This window comes from Myxocyprinus asiaticus, chromosome 21, assembly GCF_019703515.2.
Source record: "Myxocyprinus asiaticus isolate MX2 ecotype Aquarium Trade chromosome 21, UBuf_Myxa_2, whole genome shotgun sequence".
In the NCBI taxonomy this organism is placed as follows: Eukaryota; Metazoa; Chordata; class Actinopteri; order Cypriniformes; family Catostomidae; genus Myxocyprinus; species Myxocyprinus asiaticus.
In genome coordinates this window covers 9,146,386-9,169,143 of record NC_059364.1, presented here as the reverse complement: position 1 = coordinate 9,169,143, position 22,758 = coordinate 9,146,386, and the positions used below count along the sequence as shown (strand labels likewise).

The following is a 22,758-nucleotide window of genomic DNA, read 5'->3' as shown; positions in this document are numbered from 1 at the left end:
TTTGGTGTCGCGTAGTTGTTCAAGTGCAGCTGGTATGAGTGGAAGTGGGTAACTATATTTGATCATTATAGCATTGAGACCACGTTAATCAATGCAAGGCCGAAGACCCCCATCCTTCTTCTCAATGAAGAAGAAACTGGCAGCTGCCGGAGAAGTGGAAGGGCAAATAAACCAGAGCTCAAGTGCCTCATTGATGTACTCCTCCATGGCCCAGGACTCAGGAGCGGAAAGTGCATACATTTTCTTCTTCGTAAGGGAAATGCCAGGTAGTAATTCGATGGCACAATCTTGTGGATGATGAGGTGGTAACCGGGTGGCTTTACTTTTGCTGAATCCTTTGTACAGATCTGAGTAAACAGAAGGAACATTCGTACTGAGATCAATATGGGATACATCCATGTGAGAGATGCGGCATGGGAGAGGAGTGCAATTGACGACACATTGTTGATGACATTGAGGGCTCCATTTCAAAATCTGTCCCGCACTCCAGGAAATCACAGGATTATGTTGGGTGAGCCATGGAAACCCCAGGATGAGAGGATTGTGAGGAGAAAATAGTTGGATGCTTTCAGAGTGAAGGATCCTGACTTTCAGAGTGACGTATTCCGTGATGTGCTGTATGGCACTGGAGCCGAGGGGGCGTCCATCTAATTCTGAGATGTGTATGGAGGAAACACAGGGAAAAAGCGGTAAATTCAAATCTTTGGCTATGTTATAATCCATGAAACTAACAGCAGCACCAGAATCAATTAAAGCAGGAATAAAGATCTGGTGAGAATTTTTAGGAGATAGTTGAGACCACAACTAGTTGATTGTTGGTTAGATTAAATGAAAAGGATTCACTCACGATTGCAGGTCTAGATGTCTCTGGCCGAGTGGGACAGATGGTGAGCAAGTGTCCAGTTTGACCACAGTGGAGACATAACCCCAGACATCGGCGCTGTAGTTTCTCCTCAGGAGTTAAGCGGGTGTTCCAGTCTGCATGGGTTCTGTGGGTGGTGAGTCGTTAACTGAATCCTTAAGGAAGTTTTAATCCAGTGAGGGTTTGCGGGTTCTAAGGAGATTTTCCAATCTTATGGAAAGGGTGATGTAGTAATCCAGTGTGAGGTTCTCTTACCGACATGCAAGTTCGGTTTGAAGAGTTTGGTTCAGACCATTATGGTACAGAGTTTTCAGAGGATCATCGGGCCAGCCAGCTTGTGCCGCTAAAGTACGGAATTTGAACTCGTAATCTACTGCTAAAGAATTACCTTGATGTATAGTAAGTAACTGCTCTCCAACCTTTTTTCTGCCTGCTGGGTGTTCAAACACCTCCCGAAATCGGGTTTTGAACCGTTTGACGGAATAACAGAGATGGTTCTCCCTCTCCCAAATGGCCGTGGCCCAGTCCAGTAACCTCCTTGTGATAAAGGCTACCTGGAATTCTTCAGTGGAATACATGTGAGGTTGTTATGCAAGAAAAATTGTACATTGCATGAGAAAGCCCTTGCAATGGAATGGAGTACTAATCAAACTTGTCGGGAAATGCCAAGCGAGGATTCCCTGGGGAGGGTGAGAGAGTGTGTGTGGGAGTGGTCACAAGCAGAGCAGTAGTGTCATTAGCAGAAGCCATAGGGGGGTTTGAATGCAAGAATTTTACAAGCTCTCCAGTAAGTGTCGTAAGTTTGCAGAACTGCTTGTGACATTCAGTGAGCATAGATGCTTGTGAAGCAAACTCTGCGTGTACCTGTTGAAGCTCCGCTGGATCCTGGGTAGGTGAAGACTTCTGTAATGATGGTGAGAAGGCAGAGGCATTGGGATCCATAAGCAGAGCTTTATTAAATTAACATACTGATGGCAGGTGTACAGGGTAAACGAAACAGGCAGGCAGAGTCGAAAATCCAATGGCAGTCCAAGAAACAGGCAAACAATCCAAAACAGAAGCAAAGGTAAATATCCAAGAGACAGGCAAAGGTTTGGAAACCAGATCAACATGTAACAGGGTAGAATGCTCAGAATTGTAATCCACAGAATAACAAGATTTCGCACTGACCAAAGAAAGCAACGAGTATATATACACATAGTAATGAGGTTAGAAACTGGCAACAGTTGATATGAATTAAGGTCTGAGTTAATACTCGGGCGAGGATGACCTCTGCTGGTGAATTTGAGGAATTGCAGTGGTGGATGTGACAGTACTGCATGTGTTTGTTTTAATACAGTTCACAGTCATGCATGATACTGACACTGTAGTCCACACAATTTATATTAAATCTTTAATTTATATTAAACCGAAAAAAAAGAGAGATTTTTTTAAACAGTCTCATAACAACTCGTAATAATTTGTATGAGATGCTGAAATCATAAGATATCGTACTACTTGGCACATACGAAAATGTCCAACTTTAATTCCATTTTGATTTAGTGGTTTAATCAATGTCTTCTGAAGCCAGGGTGAGAACAGGCCAAAATATAACTCCTTTTTCACTAAACATCTTGTCATTACAGTCTCTAGGCACGATCATGATTTCAAACTCGATTACACTTCCTAGTGCTTGACGCAAGCGCAGAGCACTAGATGGCGCTATGGGAAGTGTAATCAAGTTTGAAATCATGATCGCCAAGGAGACTGCTGTCAAGATGTACAACGAAAAAGGAGTTATATTTTGGATTATATAACTGGATCGCTTCAGAAGACATTGAATAAACCACTAGAGTCTTATAGATTACTTTTATGCTTTTTGGAACTTCAAAGTTTTGGTCACCATTCACTTGCATTGAATGGACCTACAGAGCTGAGATATTCTTCTAAAAATATTTGTGTTCAGCAGAAGAAAGAAATTCATACACATCTGGGATAGCATGAGGGTGAGTAAATGATGAGATAATTTTCATTTCTGGGTGAACTATTCCTTTAAACTTAGTAAAAGTCGTAAAAACATTGTTTATTGATTTATTTACTTTTCTCTGTGGGAGTAAAAATGTTATGTTTTTGAATGTGACAACATGATTTCCTACAATTTCACCATCTTATACTATTATTATGACTTGTCATGAGACTGGGTTGAGTTTTTTTAATTTTCTGAATGTAAAACCTGCTGCCACGGGTTGCCAAGGCATTGCTGTGCAGTGTTTAGTGTGTTTTAGGTGGATTCTCGGGTGTTGCTAGGTGACTACTAGGGTGTCCGGGGTGGTTGCAAGTTAGTTGCATCATAAGAAAAAGCCCACTCCAAAGTGATATTCTGTCCCTAGATATGATCCAGGTCCATTTTCCAATGTAAGTATATATATATATATATATATATATATATATATATATATATATATATATATATATATATATATACACACACACACACACACACACACACAAATAGAATAATATTAGGGTAGATGCCATTCAATTTTATGTAGAGTTATAGAAAATGATGTTTCTGGTTCCGGCAGACCTAACTAAAGCAGCCTAATTGTGAGTTGAAGGATAAATTAGGTGTATGCCTGGCTAAATAGATGAGTCTTTAGTCTAGACTTAAACTGAGTGAATATGTCTGCATCCCAAACAGTGTTAGGGAGAATATTCCATAGTTTAGGAGCCAAATATGAAAAGGATCTACCACCTTTTGTGGATTTTGATATTCTTGGAATTATTAACAAGCCAGAATTTTGTGATCATAATGAACGTGATGGAATATAGCATGTCAGAAGGTCACTTAAGTACTGTGGAGCTAGACCATTCAAAGCTTTGTATGTAGTTAACAGAATTTTAAAATTAATACGAAATTGAACGGGTAGCCAATGTAACAATGATAAAATTGGGCTAATATGATCATATTTTTTAGCTCTAGTCAGCACTCTGGTAGCTGCATTTTGAACCAATTGAAGTTTATTTATTGAACTTGCTGGACATCCTTCCAGTAATGCGTTACAATAATCAAGCCTTGAGGTCATGAATGCATTAATTAATTTTTCAGCATCAGCAACAGAGAACATGTGTCATAATTTTGCAATATTTCTCAGGTGGAAGAGTGCTATCAAATATAACAACTAAGTTCTTTGATGAAGAAGACAACGTAACAGTTCACTATCGAGAGTCAAATTATATTTTAGCAGCTTATTTTTAGAGATTTTTGGTCCAATCATTAGTACCTCTGTTTTGTCAGAATTGAGTAGAAGGAAATTTCTGGCCATCCAATCTTTGATTTCATTAATACACTCTGCTAATTTGGAGAATTGTGAATTTTTGTTGGGTTTAGAAGAAATATAAAGTTGGGTATAGTCGGCATAACAGTGGAAACTTATTCCATGATTCCTGATAATATCTCCCAGGGGAAATACAGTATGTATAAGGAGAAAAGCAGAGGTCATAAAACTGATCCTTGTTGTTGTTATTTTCTATGAGTTTGCTAAAATATGCTGACCTAGCAGCTTTTAGTGCCTGTCTGTATCTACAGACACTATCCTTCCAAGCACCGCAAAATACCTCTAAATTCTTCCACTTGCGCTCCATTTTCCAAACTGCTTTCTTGAGAGCATGAGTGTGATCATTGTACCATGGTGTGAGGCTTTAATCAAAGGGGGGCGACACTATCAAGAGTGCTAGAGAAGACTGTATTTATATTTTCTGTTATTTCATCATGTTCTTCTAGACTTTTTGGCTTACTGAGTATGTGAGACAATTCTGGAAGATTATTAGTGAAGCTATCTTTAGTGGTTGAAAGAATAGTTCTTCCTGAACGATAGCGTGGTGTAGATTGAGTGACATTAGCTGATCGCAACAAACAAGAGATGAGGTAATGATCTGAGATGTCATCACTCTGCGGTAGAATTTCTAAAGTTTCAATATCAACTCCATATGACAGAATTAAATCTAGCATATGATTATGGTGATGAGTTGGTCCTGTCACACTTTGTCTGACTCCAAGAGAGTTGAGAATATCAGTAAATGCTAATCCCAATGTGTCATTTTCATTATCTATGTGAATGTTGAAGTCACCAACAATTAAAGCTCTATCCACAGTAACTGCTAGATCAGATAGAAAAATAGCAAATTCACCAAGGAAACCAGAGTATGGCCCAGGTGATCTATATACTGTAGCAAGGGCAAAAGACGACAGAGATTTTTTATTTGTAGCCGACGGTGTCATATTAAGCATTAGTTCAAAAGACTTAAACTCATATCCTGTCCTCTGAGTAACACCAGAAACCTCACTGTAAATTGTAGTAACACCTCCTCCTCGACCCTTCAGACGAGGCTCATGTTTATAACAATAACCTGGGGGAGTAGATTCATTTAAACTAGTATATTCATCTGGTTTAAGCCAGGTCTCAGCCAAACAGAGCACATTCAAACAATGATATGTAATAATTTCATTTACAATTAGTGCTTTGATAAAAAGAGATCTAATGTTTAGTAGCCCTACCTTTATATGATTTTTATCTTAAATTTTTTTATTTATTTATTTTTTCAAGTTTGACCTTAATAATGTTTTTTCTAAATGATTTAGTGAGAGTTTTGTGTTTGGTAGTTCGGGGAACAGACACAGCCTCTATGTGATATCTAGGTGATACAATCTGTATGTGTTGTAGTTTATGTGGCCTATGTGATGTCTCAAGGCAGCTAGCAGACGTTCGGATTAACCAGTTTGTCTGCTTCCTGATCTGGGCCCCAGTTAGTCAGATACTATCATTATTAAGACTATGAGCCAAATTACTAGAAAGGAGAGCGGCACCTTCTCTGGACGGATGGAGTCCGCCTCCCTTTAGCAGGTCAAGTCTACCCCAAAAACTCTTCCAATTGTCTATATATCCTATGCTATTCTCCAGACACCACTCAGACATCCAGCCGTTCAGTGAAACTAATCTACTATAAACCTCATCACCACGACGAGTAGGGAGGTGGCCCGAGCATATTACAGTGTATGACATAGTTTTTGCAAGTTCACACACCTCTTTAACATTATCTCTAGTGATCTCTGACTGGCGAAGCTGGACATCATTAGTGCCAACATGAATATCAGTTTTAGAAAATCTACGTTTAGCATTAGCCAGCACTTGTAAATTTGATCTGATGTCAGATGCCCGAGCCCCCAAAATGTATTTAACAATGTTTGCTGGAGTCTCTTTTTCCACGTTCCTTACAATAGAATCACCAATTATTAGTGCTCTTTCAACATCACTCTCAGTGGGTGCATCACTGAGTGAGGAGAATCGATTGGAAACCCTAACAGGAATGGGAGAGTGGTGTCGCTTTGCTGAGAGAGTATGCCGCTGAGACTTCACCCAAACGCCCTGCTGCGGGGGCTCTGGAGCTGGAAACAAAGTGTGTGTGTTGCTCGCTGTTCTACCCACATCCGAAACAGTATGTAACGGCTTCTCTTTTTCGCTGACCTCCGCTAGTGTTCAGATTCGTGTCTCTAGCTCATTAGCCTTCTCCGTTAGCCTGACTAATTCCTTACATTTATCACATGTGAATCCCTCACTGCTGACGGAAGAAGCTATAGTAAACATGTGGCATGTAATGCAATAACATGAGCGGATGCCATGACTTACTGCAATTGTTTGTTGTTGCTGTTGTTGTTATGGTTGTTCTTGAGCAGTGAAGGTTTGAGATCGATGTGGTTCCTAATCAGCAGATGTTTGAGATTGATGCAATAATCCGTGTAAAACACAGTGGAGAAAACAAATGCACGCAGTCAATACGTGAGATGTAGACAAGCAGAAAAAAGCGGGGGGAAAAAAACGAGAGAAACGGGTGCACGTGGTATAATACACACAGATGAAACAGTAGAAAAGCAGAAAAACACAAAGCATGCGGTAATATGGCATAGGATAAAACAATGAACGTATAAGAATAAGAAAAAGCAATGCTAAGCAGGCTAGCAAGCTACATACACTCGTGCAGTGTGCTGTCAGCAACAGGAACAGGAAGTGACGTCAGCAAAAAAAGGAGAAAACTTTTTATACTATCTATAATAGTATATAACTTTATAGCACCAATAAAAGCACAGTTGAATAAAGAGATTAGAGGCAGCTCTGTTCTCAGAGTGTGTGCATTATTTGAGCTGGGGTGGATGACTCTGATTGGAGTATACATTTATTATAATACATTATTAAGATCTTTTAGAAGTAAAGGTTTAGACTGTTCACATGCATACAGCATAGAGGTGTAGTATCTGTAAGCTAAAGTTTTTCTAGTTGTCTTTTTTAATCATTTCATCATTTCTAATTAAGTTTCTATTCTTTGCTAAACAGGCTTGGTTGTAAACACAATCCTGAGACTAACTAGATTAGCCGTTGATTACTGTACAGATTAATAAATTGACCAGATTCTGTCCATTTTTGTCATTCTTTTGTGGATGTCCTCGTTCTTTATTCCATATTCTCTCCCTGGTCATTCATTTATTTTCTTTCTCTTTCTTTCAGCAAGTTCAACAGGTGTTGACCCTCTGGAATGTGTGGCCTGACAGGGCAGTAGATCTTGAGGCTGAACTAGATCAAACTCACCAGAAGTCAGAGGTCAGAGGGCCCTTGTGAGCACTAAAACACCTGAGGCACAGCTCTTCTGTCAGGGATGTGGAACAGAGCTTGTTTACTCATGGTTGGCATTGCACTGAACAGAAGAGCAGTGGGACTCAATTCAGCAAAGCAAAACTGATACAGCAATACCAGGGGCTGTCAAACTCCCAAAAGGACAAAAATAAATAAATAAATCACACCAAAACAGCATCATAAATGTATCATTAAAGTATTTCAAATGACTCTATAAATTCATTTATTTTATACAAATTATAGACATTAATCACTGATAATCTTGCCCTTCCCCAAGCATCAGCGTTTAATTAGAAAAAAGCCACTTTGTGTTTATTTTACTATAACTGCGACAACCAATGCCTTTTCTGTCACTCACACAAAGGTATTGTACTGTATGGTTTCAGAAGACTTGGGATATAAAATATAAGTTGTATGGACTACATTTATGGTGCTTTTTTGTATCCTTTTTGGAGCTTGACAAACCATTTTCTTTATGCACTCTAATTGTATGGCAAAATGATTCTTTAAAAAATCTTCTTTTGTGTTCCACAGAAAGTGGAGGGTGAGTAAATAATGATATCATTTTTTAGTTTTTGGTTCACTAATCCCTAAACTATTGGAGATAAGACAGGTTTGTTTTGTTTAGGTTAATCAAGAAGAGAGTCTAGACAACATGGGCTTGGGTTTCAGAGGTGATGTTGTTTGGGATGCAAAGTTTAAGGCTTGTTTTAGCAGGGCCCGTCATCCCGTGATTTATGGAACAGTTTACATCTATCTATAGTGAGCTGGGCTTTTACGAGGATGTTTGAGGGAAACTGTGTTTTGGTTGGACAGCTGACCGTAGCTGCATTGCTGCTCACACAATGACTCTCCATAACACCACATAATCATGCCTGACATACCTGCCAGACACACGCACACACACACACACACACACACACACACACACACACACACACACACACACACACACACACACACACACACTTAGCTGTCTCAGTGAGGACATTCCATAGACTTTTTTTTATATTAAGCTAATTATATTTACTAAAGACTAACCCTAACCCAAATCCTGAGTATTTGCTTGATTTAATAATCAATTTTCCTTTTGAGGACATCCCTGGATGGAATTTAGCTAACTGTCCATATAGTTTCAGCTAAGAATGTACACACAAACACACGTTTACTTAGCTATTTAAATTAATACCATAGACTTAATTTTTTTTTTTTTTTTTTTTTTTTTTAGGAAGCTAATTATAATTATTATAGACTAGCCCTACCCCTAAAGGAAAATAAAATATATACATATATTATACATATGTACAGTATATACACTATATTGCCAAAAGTATTCGCTCATCTGCCTTTAGACGCATATGAACTTAAGTGACATCCCGTTCTTAATCCATAGGGTTTAATATGACGTCGGCCCACCCTTTGCAGCTATAACAGCTTCAACTCTTCTGGGAAGGCTTTCCACAAGGTTTAGGAGTGTGTTTATGGGAATTTTTGACCATTCTTCCAGAAGCGCATTTGTGAGGTCAGACACTGATGTTGGACGAGAAGGCCTGCGCTCTAATTCATCCTAAAGGTGCTCTATCTGGTTGAGGTCAGGACTCTGTGCAGGCCAGTCAAGTTCTTCCACACCAAACTCGCTCATCCATGTCTTTATGGACCTTGCTTTGTGCACTGGTGCGCAGTCATGTTGGAACAGGAAGGGGCCATCCCCAAACTGTTCCCACAAAGTTGGGAGCATGGAATTGTCCAAAATCTCTTGGTATGCTGAAGCATTCAGAGTTCCTTTCACTGGAACTAAGGGGCCAAGCCCAGCTCCTGAAAAACAACCCCACACCATAATCCCCCCTCCACCAAACTTCACAGTTGGCACAATGCAGTCAGACAAGTACCGTTCTCCTGGCAACCGCCAAACCCAGACTCGTCCATCAGATTGCCAGATGGAGAAGCGTGATTCGTCACTCCAGAGAACGCGTCTCCACTGCTCTAGAGTCCAGTGGCGGCGTGCTTTACACCACTGCATCCGACGCTTTGCATTGCACTTGGTGATGTATGGCTTGGATGCAGCTGCTCGGCCATGGAAACCCATTCCATGAAGCTCTCTACGCACTGTTCTTGAGCTAATCTGAAGGCCACATGAACTTTGGAGGTCTGTAGCGATTGACCGCAGAAAGTTGGTGACCGCTCCGCACTATGCGCCTCAGCATCCGCTGACCCCGCTCTGTCATTTTACGTGGCCTACCACTTCGTGGCTGAGTTGCTGTCATTCCCAATCACTTCCACTTTGTTATAATACCACTGACAGCTGACTGTGGAATATTTAGTAGCGAGGAAATTTCACGACTGGACTTGTTGCACAGGTGGCATCCTATCACAGTACCACGCTGGAATTCACTGAGCTCCTGAGAGCGGCCCATTCTTTCACAAATGTTTGTAGAAAAAGTCTGCATGCCTAGGTGCTTCATTTTATACACCTGTGGCCATGGAAGTGATTGGAACACCTGAATTCAATTATTTGGATGGGTGAGCGAATACTTTTGGCAATATAGTGTATGTGTGTGTGTGTGTGTGTGTGTGTTTATTTTATGCAATTTTTTACCCAAAAAAGGGAGGTTTGTCAGATTTAGCTAACTTCTGGAGAAAATTTTGCACACATACTTTAACACATGCCCATGACCGTAACAGCAGTATCTGTTCTAAGATTCCTAGAGAGGATGGATCTAAAGCCCGGGTCATCGTGTGGACCATCATTAGGCCACACAGATTCTTCTTGACCAATCAAAACTGCCCAGGCCTGAGTAATTCTCCTCACCACAAATACTACATCTACTTACAAACACTTTATTGGGTAAGAGTTGGCCCAGAAACAAGTAAATATACAACTGGATGTGCGGAAATGTTGACGCAAACATCTGGTACAGGTTTAGTCCATATGAAATGCACCCAAGATTAAATAAAAATAACGTCTGAGTCCTAAACTTGAACTTGCCTCCTCTAGCAATATATGGTTTAAAAAATGCTTTGGACCAGTTTGCCCATATGCCCATATCCCATCCCATGCATATAGTAACTACGTATTATCCTGAGAGTGCTTCCTTTAGTCAGGAGTGAATAGAGTTTGCCTGTTTGTGACAAAAACATGTCTTATCCATTCAAGTTCCTGTGCAGTCTGTCTTCAGTTAACTTCCACGTTTTTCCATCCCTTAAAAAAATACAGCACCTTATGCTCTCTGACAGCTTCTCTGCCTCTGTCTGCTAGCTAAGACATCTGCCTGTTGACCTTCCACCAATGATTCCTTTCCCACTTGAATGATACATGCTCACAACATTCAACAATATTTACACTAAACTCTGGAGCGCCCACACACAGGAAGGGGCAGCAATGTAGACAGATATGCTGTTTTTCCACAGTAGCTACAATTAGATCAGGTTATCTGAGGAAGGGTTGTGACTCTAACTGTGATCTTGCTATACAGTTCTGTCACTGAGGTACAGAAATCTGTTTGCTGTCTTTAGATCCGTGGCATGAAGAGGTTCCCTCCACTGCCTGACCTTACCCAGCCGCACCATTTAAGGCCTGTTACGCTCAACTCACACACGTGTATACACACACCATTACTCTGCACCACACACACATAATAATCTAGCCTGAGCACAACTACTAGCCTGCAGCACTGTCAACACAGCTGAAGCTAAAATAGATCAGACAGACACAGTGACAGATTATCTGTCTATCTATCTATCTATCTATCTATCTATCTATCTATCTATCTATCTATCTATCTATCTATCTATCTATCTATCTATCTGTCTGTCTGTCTGTCTGTCTGTCTATCTATCTATCAATCTATCCATCTATCTATCTATCTATCTATCTGTCTGTCTGTCTGTCTATCTATCTATCTATCTATCTATCTATCTATCTACAGTATCTATCTAATCTGTCTGTCTGTATCTATCTATCTATCTATCTGTCTGTCTGTCTGTCTGTCTATCTATCTATCATCTGTTTATCTGTCTGCCTGTCTTTCTGTCTATCATCTGTCTGTTTGTCTCTGTATCAATCTATCTGTCTACCTGTCTATCTATCTACAATATATGTCTGTCTGTCTGTCTCTATCTATTTATCTATCTGTCTGTTTGTCTGTCTGTCTTATCTAAGACAGTCACAGTATACATTAGCCTATTATATAACTATTTTAGATGGAAATTCCATGAAACTTTTACAAAAGAAAGGTACTTCATCTAATTTTATTATTTTCTATTAAGAACATAAGTTTATTCACAACATTGATAAGTCCGATATCTTTGCAAAAGCATATACATTATGTACCACCTACTCTGTCTCAAAACAGTAAAACTAATATTATAAAATGAATAGTTTCAACTCTAGTTTCTGATTGCATATATTGTAAAATAGCAGATATACGCACACCTATGGTTGTGCATTAGATGGATGACCCCATCCCTGAATGAGATAAGAAAGAAGCACCAGTGTAGACTCTGTGGCTATTACCAGAGCAGGTTTTTGTAAGACTCTTGAGAGTCAGGGCAAGAATAATAGGCCATATTGGACATGGGGGAAACACTTCAAAGCTGAGACCCATAAATTCCACCAGATGTGGGCAGTCTGTGAGAGGAAAGCTGAGGATCCACCATAAAAGAAGATCCTTTGGCCTTGCCCATGCATGCTGATGGCCACAATAGTACTGAGGATGAATGAGTGAGTCAGAAAGAGTGAATGAGTCAGAAACTTTGTTATTCCCTGTAAATACTGTGTAAAAAACGTTTCCAGAAAAGGCTAAAACTAATCTTTGCAGATTGTTAAAATGGAAGCCCATGAAATAAAAATAACCATGAAGAACAGTACAGAGTGCTCATATAGGGAAATCAACTTGATGAGAGATGACCAGCACATTTAAATAGTCCATTGGTTTAATGAATCATGTCCAATCACCAAGTATTATAAGACGCCAGTACACGACACCTGAGAAAAGTGAAAATAGTCACCCCTTTAAGAACAGTGTGTAAAAGCGCTCACCTAAAAATATAGCATTTTAACCTGAAGGGAGACAACAGTGTGAGAAACAGAGAATAAGTGAGAAGCTGAGAGAGGGGGGGGGGGGGTTTAGCGAGAGAGAGAGAGAGAGAAATGAAAGCAGGAGTCAGTTCAGTTTATATCAACCTCCTCGCCCAGGCCATGTGAACTGACATTCGATAAAATATAAGCAGACAGAGATACAGTAAGTAGACTTAGCTCTACTCTTTCTTGAAGGTGTAGTGACTGCTAAGTCTTAACATTTCTCAGCCCATGTTTTGTATTGACACACATGGAATCTGCTGAGGAGGGCATCTCCACCTCTAACTTTAGAAAATTGACTTTTCACTTTAGAAACAGGGAGGTTTATATATTTTTAATAGGCACATGGATCATCTTATTACTGCCTTATTGACCATATCTCCTTGCTGACTTCCTGTATTCCTTATTTCAGAACGCAGAGGCAGAACTAATCGATGACTGACAAAACGTCCTCTGGTCCTGAAGCTCAGAGCCATCCTATTGAGTTTCAGTGAGAAAGAGGGAGGGGAAGAGAGACTGTGTAACAGGAAAGGGGTGAATAATGTCTGCCACTGTTCTTACCCTCAGCACCTCCCGTCAGCCCCACCCCAACTCAGTCTGTAATCCAATCATTCCCTCAGGTGCACAGCAGTTCTGTGCTAATCACTGTGCCATCATTCACAATCATTCACAATGCTTGAGATCATATCATATCTCTGTGATCACGCCAATGTCAAATAACTTATTTTGAAACATGCTCACCTTTTATAAAAACATAGGCTACCTCATACACTGACAGACATACTGGAAACTAGCATAAAGCTACAAAATTAATCACCATAGTAGAGATAACGTAAGTAATAGAGTGATGTCATTGGTAAAGTGTCTTTGTCATTAAGTCACAGCCATATGTTTTGGTCCTAATTTGGGGTTTACTAAAGGGTTAGTTCACCCAAAAATTACACATTTAGGCAGCATAAAAGTAATCCACATGACTCCAGTTGATCAATTAATGTCTTTTGAAGCAAACTGATAGGTTTGTGTAAAAAATAAATTGATAAATAAAAATGTATTTTTAACTTCAAAAAATTGATTCCTGCCAGCAGTTGATGCATCAGTGATGTAAGTGCAATGGCGTGTTCAAGCAGAAGTCAGAAGCGTGTATTTGTATACAACAGAGGAATGAACATCACGCAAGAGTTGGGTCATTTCAAACAGCAATACAGCTCTGGCCCGAAGCAACGATTTAAAGTTAAAAACATTTTGATTATCGATTTGTTTCTTACACCAACTTATCAATTTGCTTCAGAAGACATTCATTATTTGACTGTCGTTTAAGATTGTCATGTGGATTACTTTTATGCTGCCTAAATATGACTTTTGGACCATCAAATAGTCAGCAGATTGATGGCATCTGTTTATTTGCATTCAATGGACAAAAAGAGCTGAAATGTGCTTATAAAATTTTTCACTTTGGTTCTGCTGAAGAAGGAAAGTCATACACATCTGGGATGGCTTAAAAGTAAGTAAATTATGAGAGGAATTTCACTTTTGGGTGAACTAACCCTTTAATGCAATAAGGTTTGTGTTTGTTGGTGATTCACATTATTCATAAATATAACCACCTAAAATTATTTTTTTTCCTTTCCTTTATCCCTCCCTTTTTTTCTTAATCCTTCCTGCCCAGTAGGCAGTAATATGAACGAAGAATGCAAATCGCCAAAACACAGACGAAGAAGAACTCGGTTCTCTCGTGAACGTGCATAGGAGGGCTGTTTGAAAGTAGATCCAGATTTTAAAAAGGACTTAAATATTGATCTGTTTCTCACCCACATTAATTATATTGTTTCCGAAGACATTGATTAAACCACTGGAGTCGTATAGATTACTTTTATGCTGCCTTTATATGCTTTTTGAGCAAAGTTCTGACCACCATTTGCTTGCATTTTATGGATCTACAGAGCTGAGATATTCTTCTAAAAATCTTCGTTTGTGTTCAGCAGAAGAAAGAAAGTCATACAGATCTGAAATGGGATAGAACAGAGTACAGTGGATGTACACTTTAAAATACTGCCAGATGTAGTAGGTCATCCAGGTATTTTTTGCCTATGCTTTTATGAATGCTGTGGATTTGGACACCCTACTCCAATGGCATACTGCATAGATGTCTATACGTAGAAACCTGATTAGCAGCTGTTTCTATGGAGCGCAATAAGTCGGCGCATCCGCCATATTGGATAGGTCAAGAGCCGTCCATCAACACATGAATGTAAATTGACAAATATGGTCTGCAAAAGTTTATTGTCTTTTCCAGCCAACTTTCAGTTTATCTGATTTTTCATCAAAATTGGGCAATATTTTAGATGATATAAAAAAATCCTGACTTCACTTCAAAAACAGGTTTTTTTTTTTTTTTTTTTTTTTTTTTGTTAATAAGAGACTTGAGTGCAATGATCGCCTTTCAAAATTATTGAAGTAGATTTGCAGTCTTTCTTGTCCCTCCCTCCCCTCTCTCTATATATCTCTATCTACAGTACAGTATTTCTATCTACAGTATTTCTCCCTGATTATTTATATCTCTTAGAGCCCTTCTCTCATGAATGAATAGAGGGATGATGATTTCATATCATGGCTAGATGGTCATGAATGCACAATGGTCTACTGTATCTCTCTACACAGTGGTCAGGTCATTAATGAAATAATGCTGATTTAATGCCATAGTGCTGTGTGTGGCATTATCCAGCTTCTCCACTGGTCATAGGATAAAAATAATCCGAAAACAGAGAGATTTTTACTTAGATAGAATGGTAAGGTGTCTAACTATTCCAATTTGAGATTCTCGTGTCGGCTTTCACGAAATTACGTCATACACTCGTCACGTGACTGGGAAGAAGCAGCGCACATACATTTTTGGGGGGGTGCCAGGGAGGCATAGCCTAAATTGTTTTATAATTGTTTGAGCGTGTAAATAAAATAAATACAATTCATCATGATATATTATTATTATTGTTACTATTATTTAGTGTGTAGAATGCTGTCGTTACTGTATGACTAAACTAACGTGTGATTACTAGGCAATGGTAAAACAGTCGCCACAGTCGCTTTTCGATGTGATGCCAATCAGAACATGTCTTGTTTCATAATAACATTTATTCCGCCTCTGCGTATTAAAATGTCAGTGTAAGCCACTCTTTATTTAAATGGTGTTACAGTCTTTCGAGGTATAGCTACAACCTTTACGATGGGCTTTGCCCCCACCCTCCCAAGCACAAAAGTGAAACTCCGCCTATGCCGAAGCCCCGTGGAAGAGGCGACAGCCTGTGCCCGGTGCATGTTTTTGGACGGGGATGTTTGGGACAGTGACCGCCACATTAGCACCAGCGCACATGACTAACAGCGGGACCGACACAGACTCCCATTTCCTACAGTAAACACGTGGATAGATCAGCTGTGGAGCTTCAAAACCAAAGCTTCTCTGGACGCGTGACACATCTGGAGAACGCGCCTGGTTGATTTAACGGGGATTAAAGTTTTTTTTTATTTTATTTTTATTTTATTTTTAATTAAATCTACTACCTCAAAATGAGTGACCTGGAGGAAGACTTTGCCAAGATTTTAATGCTGAAGGAGGAGAGGATACGAGATCTTGAGAGGCGTTTGGTGGACCGAGAAGACGAGATCAACGAACTAAAGCGAAAGCTGCACAAATATCAGTCTGTTTTACCGTGCGCGCAGATCGGACCCCGGACGCACCGAGCGCAGGGAATATCAGCCGAACCGCAAACGCACCAGGATTTATCAAACCAAAGCTTTAGGAGAGTTGCCAAATCTGACAGGTGAGACATTCTAAAAATGTTTTACAACTGTTAAACATTTGCAATTGATGCTTGGTGGTTTTGGGACTTTTAATAGTTTGACACTTTGTTGGTGTTTTTTGAATGCACTGTCTATCACAAAAAGGGCGTGTTGGGTGCATCATTGTGTGTTTTGAGTATTCAGGACATGAATAGAGAAGCTTTTAGGATGACAGGGCATCTTTGTGAAGCTTCAAAGAGAGGAGGAGGAGGAGAGAGGGTGTATCATTGATCTAACCATCATCATCATCATCATCATCATCATCATCATCATCTGCTCCCAGAGGGCTCTGAGCACAGGAAGCTTCGTGCATTATCGGCTTTTAGGGTTTGAACGTGTAGCGCCCAAGAGCCTGTCTGAGGATATTTAATACGCCATTAGAAAGTGCTTTGTTTGACCATATGTTTCCCCTCCCATCAGCCATATCCCTCTGATTCGAGGCATCTCTTCATGTGAGCATCCTTAAAAAATATTTGGCTGAACCTTCTAAGAATTCAAATCTGATAAATGTGCACAATATAATTTACACGTAACATTTATGGCTAGTCTTTTGTTCTGAGATTGGCTTTCCAAAAGATCTTTCAAACCTTCTAAAAATGTTTTAAACAGATTCTGAGTTGTTCATCTGAAATGCTTCTGCCTTTACCGCTTCTTGCTATTCAGCAAGTTTGCTTTGAGTTAAATACAACTCAGGCCTAGTTATTTTAAGACTTTACCTGTGGAAATCTTTATCCTTTGCAGTGTTTATGAGTTGTGGTGGTCTGCGGCTCAAAAGACCCTGCTGAATTATTTTAGCATCATCTCACAGTTGCGTTGCATGTAGCAATGTCCACAAGAGGGCAGAAGTTCCTTTTGTTGTTGCTTTTCTCCCCATCACTTAAGGGCTGTAACTAACAACCAAAAGTGCTTTAAAAATCTTTTCAGTTGCATTTTTAGGATGATCACACTTGGAGCAGAGTATGTGCAATTATGTATTTGTATAGCATGAGGTAGATGTACTGGCCTAATGACTCTTTCCTCAATGATTTAATTATGGAAGAGGCAGAGAGACAAAAGCGGTTTGTAGCTTAATGAGGACTTGATACCATATGCTGATAAACAAACAGTGTCCATTTGTTGCAATCCATGTCCAGTTACTTTTAGCACCTTGTTAGTAACAGAGAGGTACTGTATAACAATTCCTTGCAATCCCAAACTTAAAGGGATAGCTCACCTAAAAAAAAGCAAAAAAAGCAAAAAAAAAAAAAAAAAAAAAAAAAAAGAAAAGAAAAATATGTAATCATTTACTCACCATCATGTTGTTCCAAACCTGATGTCTAAGCTTTAACCAGTTTGGCCATTCTACATTGACCTCTTTCATCAACAAGACATTTCTGTCCGCAGAACTGGAACCATTTTTTTTGGCACCATTCTGTGTAAACTCTAGAGACTGTTGTGTGTGAAAATCCCAGGAGATCAGCAGTTACAGAAATAGTCAAACCTGTTGACATCTGGCACCAACAATCGTGCCACGATCGAAATCATTAATGGGGCTTTTCCACTGCATGGTACGGCTCGACTCAACTCGACTCTGCTCACTTTTTACTTACCTGATACTTTTTTTGTACCACCTCGGTCGAGGTTCCAAGCAAGCCGAGCCAATACTAAATGTGACGTCAAAACCCTGCAGATCACTGAATGGTCAGAGAAAATCTTCACTACCAGCGTCACTGGATTTGCGACATGGGACATCAACCCGCTAGTTTTAAAGTTAGCAACAGCGATAGCAGTATCATTTGTTCATGTGACTTTCGAATTGTAAAAAGAAATGGCTGTGCGCAAAACCACGCCGTGGTCAATAAACGAGGTGCAGACGTTCCTCTCGCTAGTGGCCGAGGAGAGGATCCAACGAGAGCTGGATGGGGTGATGCAACTATGACGATCAGCCTATAATCCCACCCACGTTGAGGCTGCACTAAACTGCAGTGGAAAAGCAAGCTCAGAAAAGTAAAGCGAGCAGAGTCGACTCGAGTCGAATCGTAACGTGCAGTGGAAAAGTGCCATAAGATCACATTATTTCCCCATTCTGATGGTTGATGTGAACATTAACTGAAGCTCCTGACCCATATCTGCATGATTTTATGCATTGCACTGCTGCCTCACGATTGGATGGTTCAATGATGATAAGTAGGTGTACAGGTGTTCCTAATAAAGTGCTCAGTGAGTGTATATTGCACCTTAAAACAGTGTTTACAAAGAGCTTTACACATGTTCACATACATTGAATAAGATACAGATAGAAAATAGAATTTAAAAATAAAATAAGAGAATAAAAAAATCAATAGGGAGCTTTCCTGGACATACTTTAAGTGTAACTTAATAATGCATGTTTTTTAATTGAGTTGTCAAGGACTTGTCTGAAATTTTTTTATGGGCTCTAGAGTTATTGTTGAAAGTAAAATCTTGTTGATGTCATCTAAAAAAAGTGTTGGTGTACTTGTATGGGTCCCAAAGAGACAAAATTGTGGCAACTGTGAGTCTGTGGCAGAAGTGAGCAGTCACACGTCATGTTTCAACAGATCCTCTTTCCATCGATCCACAGAGGAAGAACCCTGCAGGAAGAGTTTATAGAGATGAAATTTAAAGCCTGTTTTTCAGGGAGAGTTCCTTTCAAGGACAATGACAATGAGAGAGATAGATGGTAGGACAAAAAAAAAAAAACAACAACAACAAAAAAAAAGAGCATCAGAGAGGAGGACTAATCTTCCACAATACATTCTTCAGGTCATTTTCAGGTATTATTTAGATTGTTCAATTTGTGTAATTTCTGACTTGTTTGAATATCCAAATAAATGTAGGCATAAAAAGGTATAATCTGGGTGCTCATGTGGGCTTTTGGAATCGTTTGTCAAGCGGTTTCAATTTCACAGTACCAAGGTTTGTCTCACATTCACTAGCTTTCGCGGGCTTTTTGTTTCTCTCAAGTTCCGTCCTCGCCGATTGTTAATTTATAAATCAACAAAAGCTTTCAAGGAGAGCTCTACAGGCCCACACCCTAAAAATGTATCCAGACTAGAGTATAAGCCCATTGGACACAGATACTCTGCTGCTACTTCAGAGAGTATATCAATTAATATATGTACTAAGAATTGATAGAGCATCTGACACAGGTATTTCCCTTAGATTTAACTATGAAGGTTAACACCCCAGTTTACACAACACCTGCGTTTTTCTTGTTTAATCACTTTTCAGCATCATTAGCCCTCACGTCTCTTAATTTGTCCTGTGTGTCCTGCATCTTGAGACACCAGAGGGCGCCTTATGTCCTTTAAAAAGTTGTCAGCCCAAACATGAGGCAAAACAGACATGACGCATCCTTACCACCTCTCCAAAATATAGCTACAGTATATATATATATATATATATATATATATATATATATATAAATAAGACCGGGGCAAGTTGTCATAGTTAATAGTCCAGGGACTATTTCTTATGGTAGGTTTACTTTTGAAAGTCAATTTTATTGAACACACGTTGACCTTATGGGGTTGTTACTAGAGAAACCTGACATAAAATCGCCTATTATAGGTGTTTCTGCAAAATAAATAAATAAATAAATAGTGAAACAGGAAAAATGTAGCTATAATTTAACAGTAACACTTTACAATAAGGTTCCATTCGTTAACATTAGTTAATTCATTAGGTATCATGAACTAACAATGAACGATATATTTTTTACAGCACTTATTATTCTTTGTTAATGCTATAGTTAATACAAATACAATTATTCATTGTTATTTTATGTTAGTTCATAGTGCATTAAGTAATGTTACCATATACATGTTAACATATAAATGTATGAATATGTTGAAATTAACATTATCAAAGATTGATAAATGTTGTAAAATATTGTTCATTGTTAGTTCATGTTAATTAATGTTGTTAACTAATGTTATTAAGTTATTAAGATAAATGAAAGGCTATTAAATCATCACAGATGGCAATACAGCCCTCCAGCGTTGAACATTCGTCTGAATGTCCAGGAATCCCGCGCTATTTTGTGACGCACGCGAGGGCTGCGTGCTTGCAGTCTCGAGCGCCCCGCTTATTCATCACGTCACTACCCACGAACGACGCGCGCTCACACGGATACGCGTCTGTCAGTGCTGTGAGGTTTTGTGCGCTTCTGTGAAGCTGAGCGCTTTTTCTTTTCTTTTCTTTTTTTGTGTTACATGGATACACTGACATACTTTTTTTTCCACAGGTTACTCTGTTTTGTGTGGTTGTTGTACTTGTAGAATAGAACAGAAGCTGGTTTAGTGAGCAGGATTTCTTTCCTCTCAGTAAAGTTGGTAAAAGTGCGGTTCTGTGAGGATAAGTTCGGTTTTATTCGGTTCTGTTCGGTTTTATTCGATTCGGAAGGGATGATGATGGGGACTTTACGCGACCTCCAGTACGCGCTTCAAGAAAAGATTGAAGAACTGAGGCAGAGAGACGCGCTCATTGACGAACTGGAGCTCGAGCTGGACCAAAAAGACGAACTCATTCAGAAACTTCAGAACGAACTGGATAAGTACCGCTCCGTGATCCGCCCGGCGACCCAACAGGTCCAGAATCGGTCGGAGCTGCAGGAGCATCAGCGCACCAAACGCCAGGCGATAAGCGCCGAACCTGCCAACGTCCAGCATCTGAGTCACGTGACCCTGCCCAACGTTCCCAAAAGCGCCAAGTAGGTTAAATATTATTGAATATAATACCAACTAAAGACATCCAATGCTACAATAAAACATCTAATACCACAATTAACCATCAAATATGACATTAAATTCATCCAACACCACCTTAAACTCAATACACCCATTACAGTCATCACATACAGCTTTAAACAATGCTTTAAATACGTCATTCAATCATGACATTTGATATTTATCCTAAGCTTAGACTTAATTACTTTTAATGAATTGCTGTTCATACGAACATCACACTTTACATTCACCCCAAAATTGACCCTGGTATCATTTAAAGGGACTGTTCACCCAAAAATTAAATTTCATCCATTGTTTACTCACCCCTGTGTTGTTATAACCCTATATTACTTTCTGTCTTTTTCTTAACACAAAGGGAGAAACTATGAAAATGTTGTGCTCAGTGATGTCATACAATGGCAGTTTATGGTGACTACCTCTTTAAGCTTAAAAAAACCCCACAAAAGTATAATTCAGAAGTCTAATAAATTATTCCAGTTCATGCAGCCCCCTCGCGACATTGGGGCGCTCAAGTGAAAACACATTTGTTTATCTAAAAACAGGTCCGCCACAGTGATCGTGACAACAGAACACAACACAGATGCACAAAAAACAGAGAACAGAACTTACTAAAAATGTCTGAAGAGTTTGTAGTCAAAGAATTTATGCATTTCTATGCCCAGCCTTATTTTTTGGAAAGTTTTTGTACCGGTGCCAGTTCAAAGTTGACAGAGTTACCCACGCGATGCCAAAAATAGAAAACAAGCTATCGATAGAATGTACTGTCGCTCGTCACTGCTGGTGAGGTCAAAAACTGATTACCATAGAAAATATATCTTTTATCACAATGTCGTTTGCCGTCAGGTTAGGACACGGTGTGACTGTAGCTGCATGTAGCCTCCTCTATGTTTCTGCTTGATTGACAAGTACTGCGTTTAAAAAACTAAGGCTGGGCATAGAAATGCATCAATTCTTCGACTACAAACTCTTCAGATATTTTTAGTAAGTTCTGTTCTCTGTGTTGTGTTCAGTTATCACTATCGCTGTGGAGGACCTGTTTTTAGATAAACAAAACAAGTTTTCTCTTGAACGCCCCAATGTCGCGAGGGGGCTGCATGAAGTGTTGCTCTCGTGCCCTATTATGAACGCGCACAGGAGATCAACGGTCAGTGAATATTTTCACTAAATAATACATTTGATTTCGGTTTGTTTCTCACCAAACCTTTTGTATGCTTTTATAACAATCATGAGTCTCATGGAATAATTTATTAGACTTCTGAATTATACTTTTGCATTCTTTTGAAGCTTGAAGATGTGGACACCATAAACTGCCATTGTATGACATCACTGAGCACAGCATTTTTTCACAGTTTCTCTCTTTGTGTTAATCAGAATCAAAATGAGCTTTATTGCCAAGTATGCTTACACACACAAGGAATGTGTCATGGTGACAGAAGCTTCCAGTGCAAAGAGAATGCAACCATATATACATATACATACATACAAACATATACATTTAAACATATATACATATAGTGACATAAAAATAAGATATAACAGATAAATAAAAAAAGAAACATACTATAGAGCAAT

The 22,758-nt window shown here is 39.3% G+C and overlaps 1 protein-coding gene across 2 annotated transcripts in view; it reads left to right on the top strand.

The window, feature by feature from the left end:
* Positions 1–15,985: 15,985 nt before the first annotated feature.
* LOC127412113 (cGMP-dependent protein kinase 1-like) overlaps positions 15,986–22,758 on the top strand; it is an 87,615-nt gene continuing 80,842 nt past the window's right edge. The window contains exon 1 of one of the 2 annotated variants that reach the window (XM_051648200.1): positions 15,986–16,419. In XM_051648200.1, the coding sequence (XP_051504160.1) occupies positions 16,166–16,419 (254 nt within the window). In that variant the 5' untranslated portion in view covers positions 15,986–16,165. Of the gene's footprint in view, positions 16,420–20,541; positions 21,150–22,758 lie in introns of those variants that run through there. The other variant, XM_051648199.1, reaches the window with a different exon arrangement.